The following is a 22,427-nucleotide window of genomic DNA, read 5'->3' as shown; positions in this document are numbered from 1 at the left end:
AAAAAGGCAGGGACACAGATGATATAACATTATAGAGTTAGTGATTTACTTTACACTAATGTAAATAATTTTATCCCATCATCATCCCCCCAAATGGAGTTTTATAAACATGTCTGGGCCTGATTCATTAAAAAAAAATTGAACAAAAACAACTTTGTGTACTTATTGTGAGCAAATAATGAGGATATTTAAGATTATGACATTGTGTACCTGGGTTTTTTAAACAACTTGGTAAGTAATTTAGGCACCTTCTAGCAATATAATATAAATATTTGGAAATGTCTTTTATACTTTTAGATATCGTCTCTCTAAATGGCATATAAACATTTGACTAGAATAGGCAAGATTATATATGCCAATATATTCATGTTAATTTAGAAAGAGGAAATAAGAACAGTCTAAAGAGACTGATGTTTGGGTATTTAAGAGTAATTTTATGATGAAAACAAAAAAGACATGTTGATAACTAAAAAATATAAAAGAGTAAAATTTAACTGCTATATTGTGGTTAGAATACCAAGATATAATTTCCAAAATAAAATGTTTGTTAATGTCATATGACATTCTAGTGACTACTGACACTATTTCATGATGTCATAATGAAATGAAGCTTATTAGGAAAACAACTGAATTATGTTCCCATTCTTTCCACCTATTACAAAGAACAAAACAAAAAAGCAAAACCAGATCAAAATGAAAAAATGATTCAGTAGAAAATATGGCAACTGAAGGAAAAGAGGTTAATATGTCTGATAAAAGTCTTCTGAATGTGAACATCTTTGATTATTCTGGAAGGCACAATATGGAATAGTTCATGAGGAAACGTGTCATATTCACTCAACTGATCATGTATTTCATTTGTCGCATAAAGAGCAAAAAAAAGCATCATTTACCTACTGACTTCAAATAACTGTTATTCGTGTCTCCAACTTAGAATACTAAACTAATATGAGAAACTCAGGGTCAACACAAATCTTGTATTATTTATATATATAGATATATAGGGAGATAGATAGATATACCCATGTGAAAGGTGATTTTGAAAAAGACTGCGCTAATTCTTGAAAAATTAGTAGTACTGAAACAGTAAAATCGTTAAAAAATATAATCACAGAGGCATTTTTCTTTCATTAAAAAGATTAAACTGAAGTCTAGACTACAAATATTATAAGAATGAATAAAATGTATTGCAGAGAGAAGTTATAGACAAGTGAGGACAAAAAAAAATCTACAGGAATAGTCTTAAGTAAAAATAGCTATGCTGGGTCTTTTTATAACTTTCTCTTTTTTTTGTAATGAATCAGGCCTCTCAGTATGCTCAGATTATTAGTTGAGGAGAGTCAAACTACAGTGGAATCTGTGTTATTAAATGGTAAGGATTCTCAACCAGCAGTAGTCTCTAAGCAATAAATCAGTAAGAAATGTCTATGGTTTTTGCCCCTGGAATAGTTTCAAGCCTTCCCTATCATATCCACCTGAGTTTTTAAAAAGCAACTTCATAAAAATACAATATAACTACAATCAAACTGTTTTTAATGTATCTTATAGGACAAATAACTATTTTTTAAAAATCTGTGCTCACTAGTTTTATTTATCACTGAAGAAGAAAGCTGAGATACAAGCGTCAAATCCTCGACTTGTATTAATTCTGGGGAAAGTGGTGATTTAGGGGGTTTTATACACCCAGAAGAATCTCCAGATTCATGTTTGCATTTCTTGCTGCGAGCCTTCCCTGAAGACAAAGTTGAGGATAACAGTGCAGGTTTCTGAGTGTTGGCAGAACTGCTAATGTCAGCTTCATTTTTTTTCTGACTTTGAGGTTTAGGTGAAATCGCCTGAATAAATAATAAAAAATTGATATTTTTATTTTGGCTTCTTCATTTTTGTTCTTGTATTCTATTTTGACTGTTAAGCAACTTTAGTATCCAGAAACATTGTTAAGCAACATATAACATTTCTATTACAAATGAAAAACCAAAAAGAACCCCACAAATTATTAACTAAAAGTTGAATAGGCTGTCTTTAAAGGGATGCTGTCAACTTTCAGTCTAAATTCATTTTTTAAAATATATTATTTGTAATATTTTCAGAATATAAAATGTTATCTTACTGGACAAATATTTTCAGTATTAAATAGAAATATACCCCTTTAGGAACTATAATTGCCAATGACAATAATTCGAAAAATAAACAGCATCTTCATGTTTTAAAGGATTAGAGGAATACTTAATTTAAGCTTTTGACTTTAGATGTTTTCTTATAAAATCATTTCTTTTATTAAGTTGAATGTGAAGGTCTAAGTAGACAGTTTCCCTTTAAAGAAAGATCTGAACAGGAAAACAATGACCAAATTAACAAAACATTATCTTTAACTCATTTTAGCGCTGAAAGCTAGAGTTTCATAAGCACAATGCATCATGAAATCAGAGCCACCAGCAATATAGAGTTAAAAGACTAAAAAACAATACAAAACAAGCAACAACAACAAAAAAAAAACAAAGAGATAAAGTGTAAGTTAAAAACATTGGATTTAAAAACAAAATACGTCGCATTCTTAGATGAGAGTTTTTACCTTCTTCCTGCCAACTGATACTTTTAAAAAAAAATTAGAACTTTGTCAGTTCTTTCATAAAAGAATATTTTTATTCATTTGGCTGTAAAATTTCCTACATATGTTAAAATATGTGTGAATGTGTCCATTTTTCAAAACAAGAGAAAATAGCTACATTGGATGAATTTGCAATCTATGGTGCTGCAATACCTCTATCTCTTTCTGATACACTTATCTGAGAGCAAAATATATAATATGCATTTTTTGAAAATCGATTCTACCATAGGCCTTTATAAACAGTCAAATTGCTAGCACCATAAACAACGTGCTTGTCCCCAAGAAATCTTTTTACTTCCGTATCTTGTGGAGAATAACTATCAGGTCTACTGTCTGTAGTTCTCTGGAGTATGAAAGATCATTTTCTGGGGACTAAATAAATAAATAAATAATTCTGTTCCCACTGAGACACAAGTCAAATTTTGCTGGGGAAGAAAAGTGCGTATTTGGTATTAAGTAGGGCACCTTGAATGCTCTACAGACAGCATGTTGGACATACCATATAAAAGGCCTGGTGTCAAGTGTCCCATTCATTCAGTTGTCATCATTTCTCTGATTGGATTTACTCATTATAAATGTGTATAAGTGCAGATTAATTATTTGAAAAGGTACTTCACAAATGGATAGTATTCCTAACCTTATCATAAAAGGTGTTGCCAGAAAAGTAATTAGAGCCATTACTTGTAAATAAACAATTTTATTGTTCATCTTCACATATGTGAAAGACATCACTACAGCATCCATTACTCTCAAGTTACAAAGTTATAAAACAAGATTTTAAAACTTAATATCTTGATAAGGTGCTTAACTTCTAAACAAGGAAAAATTAACATTGTTTTTAAAACTTACTGAGTTATTATGCATCTAATGCAAGTTTTATCCAAAAGTAAATATAACATGAAATATCCCTAATACAATAATCTATAATTAATAAGCTGAGAATTGGGGTTCAAGACCACAGAGTTTGAATTTTTTAAAAATATAAATAAGTCCATTAGCACAGTAAGTTTTGACTACAGGCCTGTTATCAATCGATGTCATGAGTGACATTACTTTAACTCATTAGGAAACAGAGGTTAGTAACAATCAATACCTCTCCTTTAGGTCTATTGCTGATACCAATTGAGATATAATTAAAAGCTTTATAACTCGGCTTTTTAACTATGAAGCGAGGCTAACACATAGGATAAAAATAAGTGTTTGGTTACAAAACATTTTCACATTGAAGTCAACCTGAATGACAAATAGAAAATGAGGGAATGGCGTGGTGTTCCTTAAAATCTAAAATAATTTACAAGGTTTTCATTAATGATTGTTGGTCTCTTTGTTACAAAACTGGCAAGGACTCTCAAAATTTTTTAATTATGAAAATAGAAACAGCCGAGTTACACCATTTTCCTTTCTTTCTTTTTTAAATTCAATTTCAAAACGTGGTTTTCTGTACTTTTCTCTAAGATAGGTACTGCCCTCTACACTAACTTCCACATTTAATAAGTACTTTTCACAATCACATTCACCTCAGCAGGATTGTGCATAATCAAAGATTGACATTGTAATGAATTTTCCAGAAACATTTTATTACCCAAGTCCCTGATTTATCGCATTCTGAGAATACCATAAACAGTGGTGAAAATACAAAATATTGTTATATCTGGGACGTTGAATATAGTAATACACAGTAAAAAAAGTTATTTAAAATTTGGTTGATATATTGACAATAACGGCAAAGACTTAACCGTTTGATGATCACAGAAAATCAGAAGGTATGATTCAATGACATATTAATCAATTTAAAAGACCCATTGATTTAATACAACATTAATGGAGGCACCAAAACAACGCATTGTTATCAAATCAGGCCTAAAATAACCCTGAAAAACTCAATACAATATCAATTAAATTTGGAATAGCTTTTAAAACGCATCTAGAGGAGAGCAAAAGATACTCATTTTAAAGACTTCTTTATTAGGCTACTAATAAAGAAAAGTAATACAAAAAGGATATATTAAAACTACATTAAGGCTCAGATTTTAAAACAGGAGAACCAAGGAAATCCAGTTATGGCTATTACTGCGTTCTTATAGTCTTACAGTGCCTAAGAAGTTAAGCCCTTAGAGAATGTAAAAGCATGCACAGTTCATTATGTACAAGTATTGTGGGAATCTGAAGGTAGCCAAGGCAAAATCTAGCAACTGCAACCTTCACTTTTAAATTCCTCTATTAGGTGGTTTAAAGACAGACCCTTAATAGTTTTTTAAACTCTCTTTTTTTGTAGTTATTAAAATATACATCCTAGCAAAAATGTATGGCTCATTGATCAATTCATAAAACACATAGTCAGTCTAACAACACCAATTGTTACAATATAAAAGAAACTTCTTACAAAAGAAGTTTTATTAGATGTCAAAAAACCCTGTTTTAACTCACAAATGGAAAGTATTTGTGTAAGGGTCTTTTTGTAAGCTAGTTAAAGGTGATCCAGCTGGAAGCTTATACCCTGGGATGCCTGTCTCCAGGCCTTCAAATTTTGGAGACAAAGGCTTTAATGCCAGTCTATGAAATCAAACACTAATGAAGTCTGTAGTTATCTGTATACCTTGGAGAAGGCAGAGTTAAAAATATATCATCAATTAATTAGCTTCCTATTCCCATATCTGATCAAAAGGGGAATTTCAATTACGTAGGTATTAGAGCTCCGTGATCATTCCAGTGGGAACCCTGAAAAAAATCAAATGCTACCATTTCATACCTGCTCCAGCATTGGAGCTGTTTCATTGTAGTCTTCCTTTTTTTCAGCACCATCCACCCCAACAGCTTTGGATGCCAACAAACCTTGAGAAAAATTGTACAGAAATTGCTTATTAGAAAAAATACTGATTTACACCCTAATTAACTTTTCAAAAATCTTAGCAGTTGAAATTTCCTATACTTTTTAATATATAGGAAGTAGTCTCAAATGTTTTCTTTTCGAAAATACAAATATGCTTAATAATAAGCCAAGGGACTGAATCAGAACTTAAGAGTTGCTTACCCAGTTGTGTGGGTTTTAATATTACTCAATGAAATCACCAAAAACACACACTTGCACACATACATTTATTCTGTAAAAAGTTAAAATTCTATGTCTTCATGTCCAGATTAAGGTTGCTCAGGTTGCTAATACTTATAATACAGGTTTTGTCTATACAACTATAAAAACAGAATAAGAAATCCTTCCAAACATCTAGAACATAAAATAAGATTTTATGTTGTTTTAGTAGCTAAAAAAGCTACCAATTCTTAAGTTCATTCAGATCCTTTTAATCTACGCTTTATGTGTGCCCAGTTGTACCTCATCTTCTTATAAGAGTTTAAACACAGAGATGGATCTATTTTATATTAAGGGGAAAAAAGTGTGGGTCCTTCCTAGAACATCTGAACTTAACATTATAGTTTATTTTGTCATTTTGTCTATAAATGACAAAACTTTTTAGAAGTCCCAGTTTTCTTCTATGTATGTCACTAATTCTCAAATTTAAAAGACAGAATAGGCCAACGCGGTGGCTTATGCCTGTAATTCCAGGACTTTGGGAGGCCGAGGCAGGTAGATCACTTGAGATCAAGAGCAAGACCAGCCTGGCCAACGTGGTGAAACCCCGTCTCTACTAAAAATACAAAAATTAGCCAGCTTGGTGGCAGGCCCCTGTAATTCAAGTTACTCAGGAGGCTGAGGCAGGAGAATCACTGAAACCCAGGAGGCAGAAGTTGCAGTGAGCCGAGATCCCGCCACTGCACTCCACCCTAGGTGACAGAGTGAGACTCCGTCACCTCCCCCCAAAAAAAAGACAGAATATTTTATTGTAATATATAACTGTATCAATTTGAATCCCAAGACATTAAAACTCTGCTTTAATAAAATATAGGCATTTACTTGGTTAAAATTCTTTGCTAAGCCTGTCAGATACCTTCAATGAAGTCTAGTTTATAAGCTTTGTTTAAGGCCACCCTGCTCATAAAAAGTCACCAAAATTCATTTCTGTGTCATTTCAAAGTTGTCAGTTACCTTCAATGAAGCCCAGTTTATAAGCCTAGAACAAGTATTTGTTTTTGTTTATGGCCACGCTGCTCATGAAAGGTCACTAAAAATCATTTTTTGAGTCATTTCAAAGTTGGCCAGAGACAAACTTTGCTCCAAAGGAAGCATGTTTAACAACTGACAACTTAATAGTAAACTGACTACAGCAATTATACTACATACATTACAGAAGCTGTCCACAACATATTTAACAGGAGAAAAATGGTGCCCCCTCAAACACAGTATGATGTAGAGGTATCCATGAGGCAACATGTCTTGACTTTATCAGATAGCTACCCTAAAGAAGTTAAGTGATCAAGGTAGGAATTCACATATTAAAATTATATTCTTGGGCCCAGCACGGTGCCTCACGCCTGTAATCCCAGCACTTTGGGAGGCTGAGATGGGAGGATCACCTGAGGTCAGGAGTTTGAGACCAGCCTGGCCAACACGGTGAAACCCCGTCTCTACTAAAAATACAAAAATTAGCTGGGTGTGGTGGCACACACCTGTAATCCCAGTTTGGGAGGCTGAGGCACGAGAATCACTTGAACCTGGGAGGTGAAGGCTGCAGTGAGCCGAGATGGCACCACTGCACTTTATCCTGGGGGACAGCGTGATACTCTGTCTCTAAATAAATAAATAAATAAATAAATAAATAATAAAATTATATTCTTAAAGTAGTACTCGAGCAAATTCTAAATTAGGCAAAAGGTACCTAGTACTCAGAATGTACTTTAAAATAAAAAAGGCTGAGTGTAAGACAATGATTTTGATACATCTATGATTAGTATTAAAACTGGTATTTAAGGTCTGGCGCAGTGGCTCATGCCTGTAATCTTACACATTGGGAGGCCGAGCTGGGTGGGTTGCTTGAGCCCAGGAGTTTGAGACCAGCTTGGGCAATATAGCAAGATCCCATATCTATATTTAAAAATAAGTAGAAAACAACAACAAAACCCTGGTATTTGTACCAGTTTGAGATTTAAAAAAAAAAAAAAAAGCAAAAACCAAAAAAACTACATAGTTTGTTATAGTCTCACACCACATCAACTGTATATAAACAATTTTACAAAAACAGCTTCAATCCTAATTATATTCTGAACATACTGAATATTTATTTAACATTTAAAGTCACATTCATTAGGTTTTTATTCTCCAGCTAATATTCTTAAGGCCCAACAAACTATTGAAATAAAAATAATTAGAAAATCAAGTTGTTCTTTTGCAGGAAACTGAGTAGAGTTCTTTTTCTAAGGACTAGTCAAACAGGAAAATTTTGCTATTTAATATATTTATATAATTATATCTTTTACTTTCTTTCCTTTCATATAGGTGGTAGAAATAGTTTTTAATACTCAATAGATGAAACAGATCACAAACTAAAAAACTGAAAATAAGGTACCACGAGTAATAAAAGAAACAAAATAATTCACCCATAACATACGGATTTACATTAGGATATTACAGATCCAGTTTATTAAAATCCCTTTCCATTAATGGTTTGAGAAGGAAAAATAAAGTATTGTAATGTGTTCATAAAAAGTAATGAGATTTAAGAAAAACTACTTAAAATCAGATTTTAAAATGCATACTTGGTTATCTAGAGAATTTAAAAGCCCAAATATGATTAATAAAGTTTTTTCACGCTTTACATTCACACCAACTTATAAAAGAGTTATTAAATATAAACAACAAAATGGAACAAATAATAAAATAGGTACTTGAAGAGACAACTCTGACTACTTCTGCCTTAAGAGGCAGTCCAAAATCTGTTATCTTAACCTGCTAATATTCCAGGAAAAAATGCACTATCCACAGAAAATGAGAAGAATTAACTGAAAGGAAATTATCAGCAAGTACCTATTAATTATCAATGTATTATTAACAGGCCCTCTTCTAGAAGAATATACCTATGGGATAAAATTGCCCAGTAAGAATGCATTATGCTCCTTCAAGAAATTATTTAAATTTAGGTAAAAGAAGAATATCAGTCATCAGTTCCACCCACCAACAAAGTTACAACTTTCCAATATTCTATATTAGCTATAAAAAATACACAGCTGGTCTTTTCCTGCCAATAGGAATAAGTAGAACAGAGCCCAGAGCTCCCTGGAATGGGAAAGGGAAACAAAGAAAGAGCAAAGTGGTTAAATTCTTGGTTTACTTTTCATCCAGGTATTTCAAAACACAATCTTCTTGCTGGAACTAAGAATCAAATATTCTTGATATTATTATCAATAACATACTACTGGTCAATTCAAATTTCAGGATTTTTTAAACTTTTTAAATTCCTTAAGTTACAAAAACACACCTAAGCTAGCTGAAATTCCAGAAACTCTTAGAGCCTATTAGAAAGAGACCATGTACTAACTGCTGATGTTTTTCTCCTTTGCTCCCTCGATAATCTGCAGTGTAGTCTACTCAAATTCAATTTGTTTGCAACTTTGTCCCAAAAGTATGGACTACTAATTTTCTAAGTAAAATCATTTATTTCAAATCAGTATGCATAAGCCATAAAATAATAGCTATCAATAAGGTACATTACATAATGAAAAATATGAACCAGGAAGTTGTGTGTGTGTGTGTGTATCTATTGCACAGTATATGGAATATGTATATATGCACATATATGAAATATGTATATGTGTATATATGGAAATATATATGTATATATGTATATACATATATACATATTCCATATACTGTGCAACTATATTTTCAATGTCTACCTACTTGGAATCTTTGAAAAAAGCCATCCTTGTAACATTCTCTATATAGAAATCGGGTTTAAAATCATCACATGGTATGTATGTGGCAAAGTGAATAGAAAGAATGATAAATATATGAATTAAAGTTATCCAATAGCTGGTCCACTTATTTAAGGTAGAACTCTTTTAAAAAATAACAAAATAGAGTGGAGAGAAATACATCAGAGCAGGCTGCCATGATCCCAGCCCCAATCCTCTCGGTAGTAAAGGACAAAAAGACACATACAGATGAGCTTGATAAATTTAAAATATACCATAATGCCATAACAAAATTACTATATTAGTTCTTATTTATCTTTATAACCTATAAATGAAATTTACTGTACAAAGGCAAGCCTGAATTTTAACTACTGAAGACAATCTTACAATATCTATGGTCTTTTTGCATGACATAGTTGCAACATGAAATCAGAAATAGATGTAGAAAGATGAACTATTAAAAAGATTATCACACACTTAAATTTTCTGAGTAAATAAAAAGATAGTAATGGCTTCACATTCATAAAATCTTATGCTTTGCTGCTGCTGTCAAACTATAACTTATTCATCTGAGACCCCCGAGGGAAAGTGAAGAGAAAATCCCTCCATGGAAGGGAAGGGTGTTACTAAGCAACCAGTATTACAAACTTGAGGCACATGGTAAAATGGTACTTTCTTTCCCCACTACTGTCTTTTCAAGGCCATAGAGAAATAATGCATCATTGTGGGCTCAGCTGAGTTTTTCAGTTGCAGTTTTTTTGTTTTTTTACTTCTTTAAACGTTGAGCTTGAATCTCCCAATAAGGCATATGTAAGAGTATATTGACTGAAACTATTAAAAGCAGGTTATCCAAATTGAAGGAAAAAAAAACATGATGCTGGAAAGCTGGCAGTTGTATCATGTCAGCGTCACCTCCGTCTTCTTTGATCTCGACTCCTCCAACAGTGCTGTTTCAATGTTTGTATCACAGGAGTTAGAAATACTACTCCACTTCTGCCCAGCACATAGCACTGGGTTCCATATTTTAAGGCAAAACTGAAGTCTCATGCCATAAGAACAATCACTTAGAGAACATTTGGCTTTCTCCAAGGTTAATAGTTTACAAGGAAAAGGTATAACAGGTTAATTGATTTAAAATATTTCCTCTCCTGGGGCCAAATATGTCCTTTATCAGACACAGGCATGAAAATAATATATACAAATGGCAAGAGACTAAATATTCTCACCTGCTGAAACCAATTATAATCACCTAGATGAACAACATAAATAAAACAGTGGTTCTAAACAACCCTCAGCTCCAGAGTCACCTTTCAGTTAGCTTCCTCTCTTCAGAAAATGGTCAAAATGTTCAGTTTACATTTATTCCTAAATCTGACCATGAAATCAAGCTTCTTCAAGTTGAAGCCAACAAAGGTTTATACAGCTTAATTAGGCCAAAGGCACTAAAAAAAGGTTCTGCCCTCATAATAAGAACATATGACTAAATCATGAAAGTATTTAAATTCCCCTTTTAACATTTACTCAGAAAAGGTAAATATGTTCACAATTTCTTTTGAAGACTAGAATTACCAGGCTGAATAGACCATGAAAACGGCAGGATGTAGTATGACTGGCCCCAATTCTAATCCTTCAATCCCCTCTTCCATGAACACTAACCAGGCTAGAATTTTCAGTGTTTTCTAACAGCCTAGCACGGCTATTTCCTAAACTAAACTACAAGAAATCATACGGAAATAAGCCCAGATGCTAGTGACCAACCTGAAGAGTAGAAATTAAAAAAACAACAAGAAACTTACAGAAATACTTTCACATCAGAAATTCAGAAATTAACAGATTCAGGAAGTAAATGTAAGTCAGTCATCTTTCCAACTATATATGGCACCATCCTTAAGTAAGACTGGTCAAGTATACGAATGTATAAAAACATTTAAAACCTCAGAAATTGTGTCACCATAAGTTGACAAAATAATTCTTCTAGAAACTATTATCACCAATGTAATTTAAAAAATGACTGAGCTTTGTAGCATTCATCCTTATCAACCCTCACAACATCCCTGTGAGGTAGGTAGAAGATACGTGCTATTTTTCACATTTTACAACAGAAAAAGCTGACAGTGTTGAAAGACGCTGACTTTGAAGAACCAGAAAGTAACTGTCTATGTTAACAGGTCCATGACACTAAACCAAAACCATTTTACTTCATTAAAAATAAATTACTCTAAAATTAAACCTTCCATTTCCCACCCCCCCAAAAAAAAAAATCATTGTAGTTTACCAGTAATCTTGTTAAGTCGAGCTCTCTTTGCCTGAAATGAGTTGCCTTGATTATTTTTCCTCTTGTTTGATAATGTGCTCTCTGGCTGTGGAAAGACCATCTTTGGAACGTTCTCTACATGAAGTCCTACTTTTAATAGAACACATATATGAGAGTTTATCTAGAATCCAAAATTAAAACACATGATTTTTTAATAGCAAAATAGTAAAAATGTTTTTCACATTAGTTTTTTAAATCTACTACTTGATACAGACCTTTGAAAAACACAAATCCTTCCAGACTAGTATGTTAGAAATAAAAGACAACTAAAGCAGTTATTCTTAAAGCAGGAAGATGACTTACTGCTTTTTCCGTATTACATATGAAGCATATACAGAAGCATATAAAAGGTTGAAGAAAAAACACAAAAGAAAAAATTCCAAACAAAAACCTGCTATCAAGAAGTTACAAATCAAAAGCTCAACCTATTTCTATTCAAGAATACTGAGGGCATCCAGTATCAAGTAACCCAAACCAGACTATTAATTTTCAGGTCTATCTGTAAAATGCTAGAAAAGTTAGCCATCATATTATGCTAGGGAAAAAAGCTTAAAAATTTAATTATACATTCAAAATCAAAGGGGCCAAGGGATTTGACTTTACTACATGAGTTTACCAGTGTCATAAGGAATTAATGTAAGAATGTATTTTGTACCAAATGTTTCACTAGATGTAGGCAGATCTTCCTTCTTCTCTACGTCTGGTGTGGCTATACAAGCTGAAGTTTCTTCCTTCTTTGAAGGTACTTTAAACCACTTTCTCTCATCTTTATCCTTATCTTTATTGCTGTTAGCGCTGGTTCGAGGTTTACTCCCTGTTTTGTTCTTGGCTGCAGCTGCAGCAGCTGCTTTGACTAAAGCTATCCAATCCTCCAAAGGAAAAACACAAAACATGTGAAGTATTAAAAATTAATTAAAATGTAATTACACTAATAAAAATATGTGTCACATTTTCAAAGCTATTTTCACATGTAACCAAACATAAATATAGAGAGAACAATATTTACATGATAGCTCAACATGGTAGGTTATCAAATTTAATAATCGAATGAGTTAGATTGTACAACCTCTCATAAAAATAGGAAGCACATTCAATAACAGGTATTCCAAGGATATACTTTTACAGGAGTTAAAATCTAAAATAGCAGAGGAAACCTATGGCAGATACGGAATACTACATGACATGCTACCTTAGTATTTTAGGGCTCAAATGTTGCATTCCATCTCTTTCCCATAATACAAAGGACTATAAAAGAAGGGAAAAATGCTATCTTGCAACTCTACAAAGATTAAAAATAGCGTATTCCCACCTACCAAATTGCTATTCCTTATTAGGATGAATGTACCATTCAAATTATAGTCAATCTCATAGAAATCAAGAAAGGTACGATTTTTATTATTTTCTAAAGCTACTGAAGTTCAGATAGCAATTTATCACAACAGCTTAATAATACTGATGAAGAAGAAAAGAGCTCCATTGACCAAGGTAAAGCATTAACTGTCAAAACTCCATATTAATTTATCTCCCCATACAACGTCCTAGGTCTTTGGTATCATTCCTCTGAGGTGCAAATATTTATTTTTCCTGTGTTAGTTTGTTGTTAAATACATTTTACTATTGCATTTTTAACTAAAAATGCTTATTATAAAAAAAAAAGGTGTAAGGAAGTATAAAGTGGTCCTAACATTTTAATTTTCACAATCAAAATGTTTTTAAGACAAATATTTTAAAATAAATACAAATATCTCTACAAAGTGAATCTGCTGAGACCACTAAGCTTTGTCAAATAGACTACCAGTTCAGACTTACTCAAAATACTTTTAATCCCTAGTCCAAGCAACTAAAAATTTCACAACATCAAATGAATTTAATTCATGGTTTACATTAACAAATATAAGCAAAATAGGTTAATAAAATTAGGCAATGAACAATGTAGATTAACACTACCTTAAAAATATATGGTGAAAACAATAAACCATTTAAAAAAAAATCTGTATTCTAACTCTTTCTCTCATGACTGAAATTAACTGAAAACATGTGATTGCACTTAACACATTCAATCATCAATTTTCTACTGAACACCCTGTCCTAATGTTTATGCCAGGTACTAGGCTAAACATTCAGGAGACCGCAAGTGGTAAAAGACTGGTCCTGTTCATAAGTAATTCACGGGTAAATGCAATTAGCTATAAGCCGTGACAAGAGACGTACTAGAGAAATAAACAAAATACTATAGAACAGAAAAGAAAAGACTGATTTTGACTGAAGAGAAAGACTAATGCAAAGCTTCAGGGAAAATGATAGATGAGCTGAACCCTAAAGGTAAGTAGGAATTTCCCAGGGAAAGCGGTGGTGGAAAAGGAGAAAAGGTTACTCCAAGCAAAAGGAAAAACATTAAACAAAGGCCAGGAGTGAAAGTGTACAGGAAAGTGAAAGAGCGATGAAAGGTTCAAGGAGCAACATGGGTAGGTAAAAGCAGTAAAACATGGGTAAAACACGGGTAGGTAAAAGCAATATGGCTAAGTTGAGCTTTGAGACTAACATTTAAGCAGTAAGAAAAGAAAGCATCATCAATGAAAAAGAAAGGATTGAGAGAGAACAATCAACAAAGTGGGATGAGAAACAGAGAAACAAGAGTAAGTATAATCAGACAACCAAAAGGAAAGTGTTATATGCCACAGAGATCATATGTTTGCAGACCTATTAAGAGTAGAGCATTTAATTCTGGTTCCATACTGTGGGGAAAATGTTAAGTTGTCAGAGTTGCTGGAAAATGTCAGAAGTAATTTCCATCCCAAGTTGTTTTCTACCTCCAATAAAGAAAAAAATTAAAAAGAGACTCATCCTGCACCTTTTAAAATCTAAATGCTTTTTAAATGCTTTTTAATCATACGACTTGCATGGGAATCACTGTAGCTGTGTGATTAAAGAATTCTCTCATTGTTTTGCTCTTTTATTTTTACATTGAGTTCTATTTTGTGTTTGCTTTTATGTTTATTTATATAAATTTATGGGATTCATGTGAAATTTTGTTACATGCATATACTTAGTAGTGATCAATTTAGTGTATTTAGGGTGTCCATCACCCAAATATAGTACATTTTTATTAACTACAGTCATTCTACTTTGCTATCAAACACTGAATTTATTCCTTCTATAGAAAAGCTTCATTGTTAAAAATAACTGGTGTGATCTTTCCATCAACTATAACTAATAATGATGTTTTCAAGCTTTTTGTAGATAACATAATAGAATATTGCACTAAAAAGGGCAGTCTTTGAAATCAGAAACTCTGGGTTAAAGGAATCACTTTGCACAGAATAAGCAAAATTTTAAGTCAGTCAGTCACTCAATTCTCTAAGTTCTGAATTCTTCAAATGCGAAACAGAAATATTAGCCATACCTATGTCAAAGGTTCTATGAGAATCCAGTGAAAGAATGTACACAAAAAATGTTTTGTAAATATTAATAGCAAAGGACCTATGAGCCAACCATTAACACTAGTGAGTTACAATGTAACTTTTGTATCAGCACACCCTCAGGAAGAAGAAATGAGAGAAAAGGCAAGTACTTCTGTTACAAGCTTCCAAATTAAATATGTAATGGCTCAATCTCTCATCCTGTAATTACTACTGCTCTTATTAGAGTAGAAAACCAGAAGGAACAAGGAGGTATCTCATAAGATGAAGGAATCAATCACCCTCCTATAATATATGTCAGTTTCATAGCTATTTATGTATCAACACTACCATGCCACACAAAATTACGTGGAAGAAGAAAAAAATGTAGGTAGGGAGAAAAAGAGGGGATCTTATTTTGGGCTGTTAACATGTCTACCTTCTTTCCCAGTGAGAAAAATGTCTACAAAGAAAGTATTAGAAGGACTACAGCTCACATTGCACACACTATAATATTAAAAGCTCTTTAAGGTGCTCAAGCTAACCTCTTAATGCAAGCAGAAGTTTATCCAGTATTAACCAACTGGTTCAAAGTCAAAGACAACAGAATTAAGACTTATTTAGGCTTAAGAATATTAATTAATCTGGAGGTTTGAATATGCCAAAGTGTTATTAATGTCACATTTTAGACAGGTTCAGGAAGAACATTTCCACAGTGCATTAATTTGATGCACTATTCTTCGCTAGCTTAATTTAAAAATTATCTTTATAGAGAAATTCTCAAAGTCCTCAAAATCTTGCGGCTATATTACGCAAGAGAGCCGCCCCCCCTCGCCCTTAGCTTTGCCCAAATAACACCTGATTTGGCATATTTCCTTGATGAAGGCAAGTCAAAAGCTTGTTGGGAAAAAGCAACTCATAAAATGAGAGTCATTTATGAAACACAATTCTACAAATATTGTTAACATTGCTGTAATTAAGAATTCTAAAGAAAAAATGAAAAATTAAAAGAAATATACTACTACCCAAATATTATTTCAATTGTTTTGTATCTTGGCACTGATCTTAATGTTACAATGCATCATAGTGTGACTAAAGAATCACTACTTATTAAAAACAAACATCCATAACATCCAATAAATTTAATTTTTACAACCTGTAATTTTACCACAAACCAAATTGGCTCAGTGTCTCACTTTGACAAAACAAAGTTTAAAGGCAATAATATTAATGTCAATTCATGAACATATCTGATCAACCAGAATAACAAAATAATTGTTTTAAAGCAAAAAAAAAAAAAAAAAAAATTGAGACTTTTGTTTAACCAGGTATATACTAAACAATGTTCCCAACATTTTAATCAATCTGTGTAGTAACCAAGAAATCACACCACTGAATGCTTAAAAGAACACTTTATTTATACACACATGTGGGAAGACACAAAGCCACTTCCTGATCAAAAGCATTTTTATTTTAAATTGCATTTACATGTTGATTAGAGGAAATCTGCTTGCTAATCATTTCATAACTAAATTTTTGAAAACCAGGCAATTTAAAACAATCACACTTATTTCTTCATGAATTTTTTAATGTGGTAGTTATACATTTCTAGAGCACTAAATGTTTATACTTTACTGAAGCTGACCAGGTAATTTCAATACATTTCAGAATGACAGTTTACACCGCATGTTATGGAACAAATATGTAGCATATTTCCACATTAGACATTTTTACAGACTACTTTCAATTTCTTAAAATTAATTGTAGGTCCAGGTGCTGAAAATCCCAAATAACAGCAGAATATAAAAGAAAATATTTTAAATTTCTAATGGCACCTTTCTTTCCAGTATTTCAGAAAACATAGCCAACAAATGAAATTGTGGTTTTACCTCCACCCAAGATTCTCCTTCCAATGCTTACCGTCCATTCTTGCTTTGAGCAGTGACAAAGCATACAATACACTGCTTCCATCATATGACTCAGAGAGCCCTATCTGAAACAGCCTACAGAGTGTCAGGTAAGCGCCTTTTAAAGGAAGATAAATGACTATGATTTGTAGAAGGAAAGAAGAAGATAAGAACTCAATGTAAAATTTTATATTAAAAAATTTTAACTTTCTAAATGACATTATATACCAGGAAAAACAAAACAAAATTCAAAAAAAAAAGGCACTTACCTCACTTCCCATAGACTGGTTACACGATCCAGCTGGGTCGATAGGACAACACCAGCTTAGTGGATGCTGGGATTTCACCTGGAACAGAAACTAGTGACCTATAACTTTAGCAGGTCTAAACCAAAGAAGCAAAAATCAAATGTATAATTTATTTTACAGTCTAAGCTTCCTTTTCTTGCTGCTATTTGGGGCTATCAGCACATAACCCTACAATTAGTTCATTTAAAAAATATATATATAAATATATTTTGAACAATCACCGTTCAAGAAGATGTCCCTTTGGGTAGCTAGGAATACTGAACACTCTTACCTGCCCTTTAGCATCCTCGGGCATGGCTTTAATGTGCATTCTTTTTAAACAACGAATTACTCCATCATAAAACTGAACTGTAAATGTTCCTGAAACAGGAGCAAGTCAGAATCATTAGAAAATATAATTCAAGTTTACAGCAACACTTGAAATCTAACAAGTAGTGACCTGTATAGATAAATGCTTAGGAATGCAAAAACTACAAATACTCCTGTTAAGGACTCCATCAAGTTTAAGTTTACTTTCTCCCTCCCTCTAAAAACAACTCTGAACTCCTGTTTCCCCTAACAAGTACACAAATTAAGTCTTGATAAGTTAGTTCCATGTAATTCTGATTTTTACTAAGAAATTTTACAATTTTACAATAATTTAAATGTTTAGACTCATAACATAGCTGACAAAAGTAAAATCATTACTTACAAAAATATATATTTCCATAGGCATTACCATTTGCTCTTTGAATGTTTCTTTCAAAAGAAGTAATACAGAGAAGGAGCTGATATGCAAAAAAGATAATTTACCCTGGAAAGGATTATTCCTTGGGCAATAACAACAAACTGGAAAATAAGAATTATAGTTCTAGATTTTAAAGCTAGAAAATATTTTACAAATCAACTAGATAAAAGTCTTCACAAAGTAGCTCAGAACACTGAACTCTAGAGGAAGGCTAAATGCTATACCCAATGGCATTCACCTAAGTGGCAGGCAGCATGGCCATAATTAATATTTCCAATCTCGTCTAGTCGTCCATGTCTTTCCTACAAACTCATCCTACTTGAAGGCCTCAAGATTGTTTGTCTATTATGAAGCATATTCACTTTCTGTTACAGACCCCATGCTTTCAAGTCAATATAAACCAGTCCTATTAGAAGATACATAAATTATGTATAATGCCTACTTAAGGAAATTCAAATGTTTTTCTGTCATTTCCTAGATAAATGTTCTTCTACCATTTCCCCAATTAAGGCAGAATCTCACTTTAAGTAAACAGATACTTGGTCTTTATAAAAGAATTATAAATTATAAACAAGAAATATGACGATCATTACTAATGTCCTTGGGGTTGGCACCAAAGCCAATAATATATATGTGCAAAGATTTTTGTGGGGTGTACTTTGAATAACACCATGATTTTGTATCTTTCTATAATTAGCATAATGTTGAATTTCACAGATATAAAGATCTAAATTCAAGTTATACAAACAATTGATCAGGTGAATATTAAGGATGTATGTAAAGACACTAGAAATATTTTGAGAATGCCAAACTCTGCGTACACCTTGCACTCCCATCTTTCCTGCAACTTTCTGTCTTCCTTCTTCAACACAGCATTCCAGAAAAACTTAGCTTGTACACCAGGCCGTCTGGGCATCAATACCTCTCTGCCTTTGCTCATGCTGTTTCCTCTGTTGTGATGCCTTTCTCCTTTCCTTATGTATATCTAAACCCTACTCCACTCTTCCAGTACCATTCCCAAGATGAAAACTTCCCCAATACTCCAGTACACCCTGACTGGCCCCTTTTCTTCGCTTCTATATGCTATATTACAAATGCCTAAATGTTCACAATTGTTCATTTTGGTTTGCTGTTACATTGAATGGACGGCTTCTTTTGCTCTTCTGATTTTTGTCAAGGTGGGGAGGGGGCAGGACTATCCACCAGTTGGGACATACAGAAATCACAGTATTAATAGCTTTCAGAAAACAAATAGTATCTGCCAATATTTCAGTATGTGTTCACTGAAACTACTCTTGAAATCGCTGGGATCACAATCAGTATCATCACTCTTCCGCTAAGGTAAGCTGAATTTTCTATATTAAATGCCTGTAGATGAAAGGGATAGAATAAAGAATGAGGGTGGTTTTGTTCTGAGTGTGTGTGATATGTGTGTACTTGCATCTGCACACACACAGGGAACTTGATGCATGGAACGAAGGTCCCAAAGCTCTTAAAAGAAACTGTTATGAATTAATGTAGAGGGCAATGACCGTGTAATTTTACTTCGTTTTGGGTACATCCTATTACCCAACAGAAGAGATTTGACTTCTTCCTTTACTTCCACAAATTGTTACTGACTGTCTACTATGTGCTAGGCTCTGGACTAGACACTCAAGAGCCAACGTGAATAAGACTTGGGAATGTAAGCTCCATAACACAGCTCCACAGAAGTGTAAGTGCACAGGGAAATACAGGCCCCACTAGAAAAGAAGAAACAGCCTGCACACCTGACAACTGAGATGTCTCTCAACTCTTTCTGTAGGGGTAACCAGTGGTAAGAAAATCATAGCCATATTCATGATTTCAATTCATTAAACAATATATTGGATTAAGGTCTTTATAAAGTTATATCATGATTTCTAGCTAGACTACTATGATTTTTATTTTTCCACACCTAACATTCCTTAATATATCTCTGTTTTCTCTTCTGTCTTCTCTTACCTCCTATTTTCTCTCAAGTTTGTTGTTAGATTAAATCCTCAGCTTAAAAAACTCTTCCATGGCTCCCATCACCTCCAAATAAAATTCTAATTCTTTAGCAAGGTTACATGACACTTCATATACCAATCTTTGCCTTTCCCTCCAACCTGTACTCCAGCTATTCTATCATCTTTAAACGAATCTTTCATTCTAAGCAACCTGCAGTTCCTTAAAATGACATGGCATGCCTCTCCCACTTCTGTTATTTTCCACATATTTATCCCACCAGATCACCTTTTGATCACTTCTTTAGCTAACTTAGTTGTCTTTCAAGACTCAGTTTAAAGGAAATGTCCCCTTACTTAGATTAAATGCCCTTCTTGCCAAGAAGCTGTCACTCAATGTTTGTTTCTTTAGTAATAACAATGAATACAGAAATCCCCCTTATCCACGATTTCGCTTTCCACAGTTGCAGTCAACCGCGGTCTGAAAAGGAGTGAGTATAGCACAATAAAGTATTTCATGAGAGAGAGACAAGGGAGAGCGAGAGAGAGGAAGGAAGAAAGAGAGAGACCACATTCATATAACTTTTATTACAATATATTGTTTGATTATTCTATTATTATTGTTAACTTCTTACTGTGCCTAATTTATAAATTAAACTTGATCATTCATATACATGTACAGTATAGGAAAAAACATAGTATATATAGGGTTCAGTAGTTTCCAAAGTTTCAAGTAGTCACTGGGGGTCTTGGAATGTAACCCCTGTGGATAGGGAGGACTACTGTAAGTGGTCAAGTTTAAGAAATAACTTTAGTAGAAAATTAATGTATTACTGAATTAAACAAACATGTGCAAGTATTCCATAACTTTTTTAAAGGAGAAATTTAAAAAACAAAATATTCAGGTATGTTTTCAATAATAATTTAATTATTAATTCTTACAACTTTCCAAATAAGTCAGCATATGAATTCTGTTTTAAATTAATGATCTGTCCAATGATTTCCCAGTCTTCTGCAACACTAATAAGCCTAATTTCTGGGTTACTTTCAACATTTTTGATTACTTAAGTAACTTTGGCTCAGTATCTAATATTCTAACAAATATCCACAAAAAACTACTAGAAAATTAACTCAATTATCTGTAGAAATTAACGATAGGACAGCAGGGAGAGACACAATAAAGGAAACCCTCAAATTGGTAAAAATTCCATACTCTTCCCTCAGAAAATATCCTATGTATTTCACTTGTGAATTGAACTGATTTGAATTCCCCTAAATCTTTAACCTTTCCTCACACTCTTGGGTAGATGCTCATAAATAGAACTTGGTCACAAACTAGAAACAGAGAAGTAGAAATAAGATGCATATGATATAAGCCTGTGAATTGAAAGTTGAAAAATTTTAACCAACTATTTTTGTCTACTAATTTAAACACTACTTAGGTAGCACACCATGTAGCATTTTATTCTAGACACATATAACAAATTAAATGCTCCCAAAAAAGAATACTTACAGAAAATATAAAAGTTATACATGATGATATAACACACACTAATTAAAATTTAAAATATAGTGAAATTTTACTATTAATCTAATTTTAAGTCTCAGATCATTTCAAACACATACCTTCTTTGTTAATTGCTTCAATCTTGGCAGGGTAATAGCGACAGTCTGTCCAACGAGCCAGAACTTCTTCTCCAGCTTTAAAATCCTATTTTAAACAACTTTTAAGATCAATTCCATGTATATTAAATAAGCATTTCCTTAACAAAAACAGGCTTTTGTATAATTTAACAGAATCCTTTTAAAATATGTCATTACATAGCTGGCAAAACCAGCAAACAGAAAAAATCTGCTACTTACAAAGAAATCTTCCTCATCTTTTAGCCCTTCTTTTCTTAGTGCCGGTCTCTCAAGGGGTCGCAATCTATTGCTGTCCCAGTAAATCCACTCATCGTAACGATGACTCCAGCGCTCAAAATGGACCAACATCTTGCCCTCCTCATAGTCAATTTTTTCAATTCGTGATGGATACCTCAAAAATCAAAATGCTTCATATCAAGAGAAAATCCTTATATTTGTACAAAGTATTATACATAGAAGACTTAGCTGAACGTTGCTTACCATTAAAACCATGAACAAAACAATAAATACGTCCATATTTTAAAACTAATCAAAAAAGTCTGCTTGTCTTTATAAATGATTGTCCTCAAGATCTGAATAAATTCCTTGATACACTCCCAGTAGAAATATAAATGACTGCACTGTTTTGTGAAGTAATGTGGTAACATACATCAAGAACCTTAAACATATTCCTACTTTCTGACCCAACAATTCCAATTCTGGAATTATATACAGAAAACATTATTTGTAATAACAAATAAAGTGGAAACC

At 32.9% G+C, this 22,427-nt stretch overlaps 1 protein-coding gene across 4 annotated transcripts in view; it reads right to left on the bottom strand.

Annotated features, from left to right (window-relative positions):
• The window catches only part of PHF20L1 (PHD finger protein 20 like 1), a 75,588-nt gene that overhangs the window by 34,557 nt on the left and 18,604 nt on the right, over positions 1–22,427 (bottom strand). For 2 of the 4 annotated variants that reach the window (XM_025394481.1, XM_025394480.1), the window contains exons 3-10: positions 21,897–22,068; positions 21,660–21,744; positions 17,611–17,699; positions 17,301–17,378; positions 12,382–12,595; positions 11,688–11,813; positions 5,358–5,440; positions 1,583–1,835 (exon numbers count right to left, since the gene is read on the bottom strand). In XM_025394481.1, the coding sequence (XP_025250266.1) occupies positions 1,583–1,835; positions 5,358–5,440; positions 11,688–11,813; positions 12,382–12,595; positions 17,301–17,378; positions 17,611–17,699; positions 21,660–21,744; positions 21,897–22,068 (1,100 nt within the window). The remainder of the gene's footprint in view (positions 1–1,582; positions 1,836–5,357; positions 5,441–11,687; positions 11,814–12,381; positions 12,596–17,300; positions 17,379–17,610; positions 17,700–21,659; positions 21,745–21,896; positions 22,069–22,427) is intronic. The other 2 variants (XM_025394482.1, XM_025394483.1) reach the window with 1 other exon arrangement.

The sequence above is a fragment of the Theropithecus gelada genome, chromosome 8 (genome assembly GCF_003255815.1).
Source record: "Theropithecus gelada isolate Dixy chromosome 8, Tgel_1.0, whole genome shotgun sequence".
NCBI lineage: Eukaryota > Metazoa > Chordata > Mammalia > Primates > Cercopithecidae > Theropithecus > Theropithecus gelada.
The sequence above is the reverse complement of the archived record's forward strand: the minus strand, read 5'-3'. Positions and strand labels throughout refer to the sequence as shown.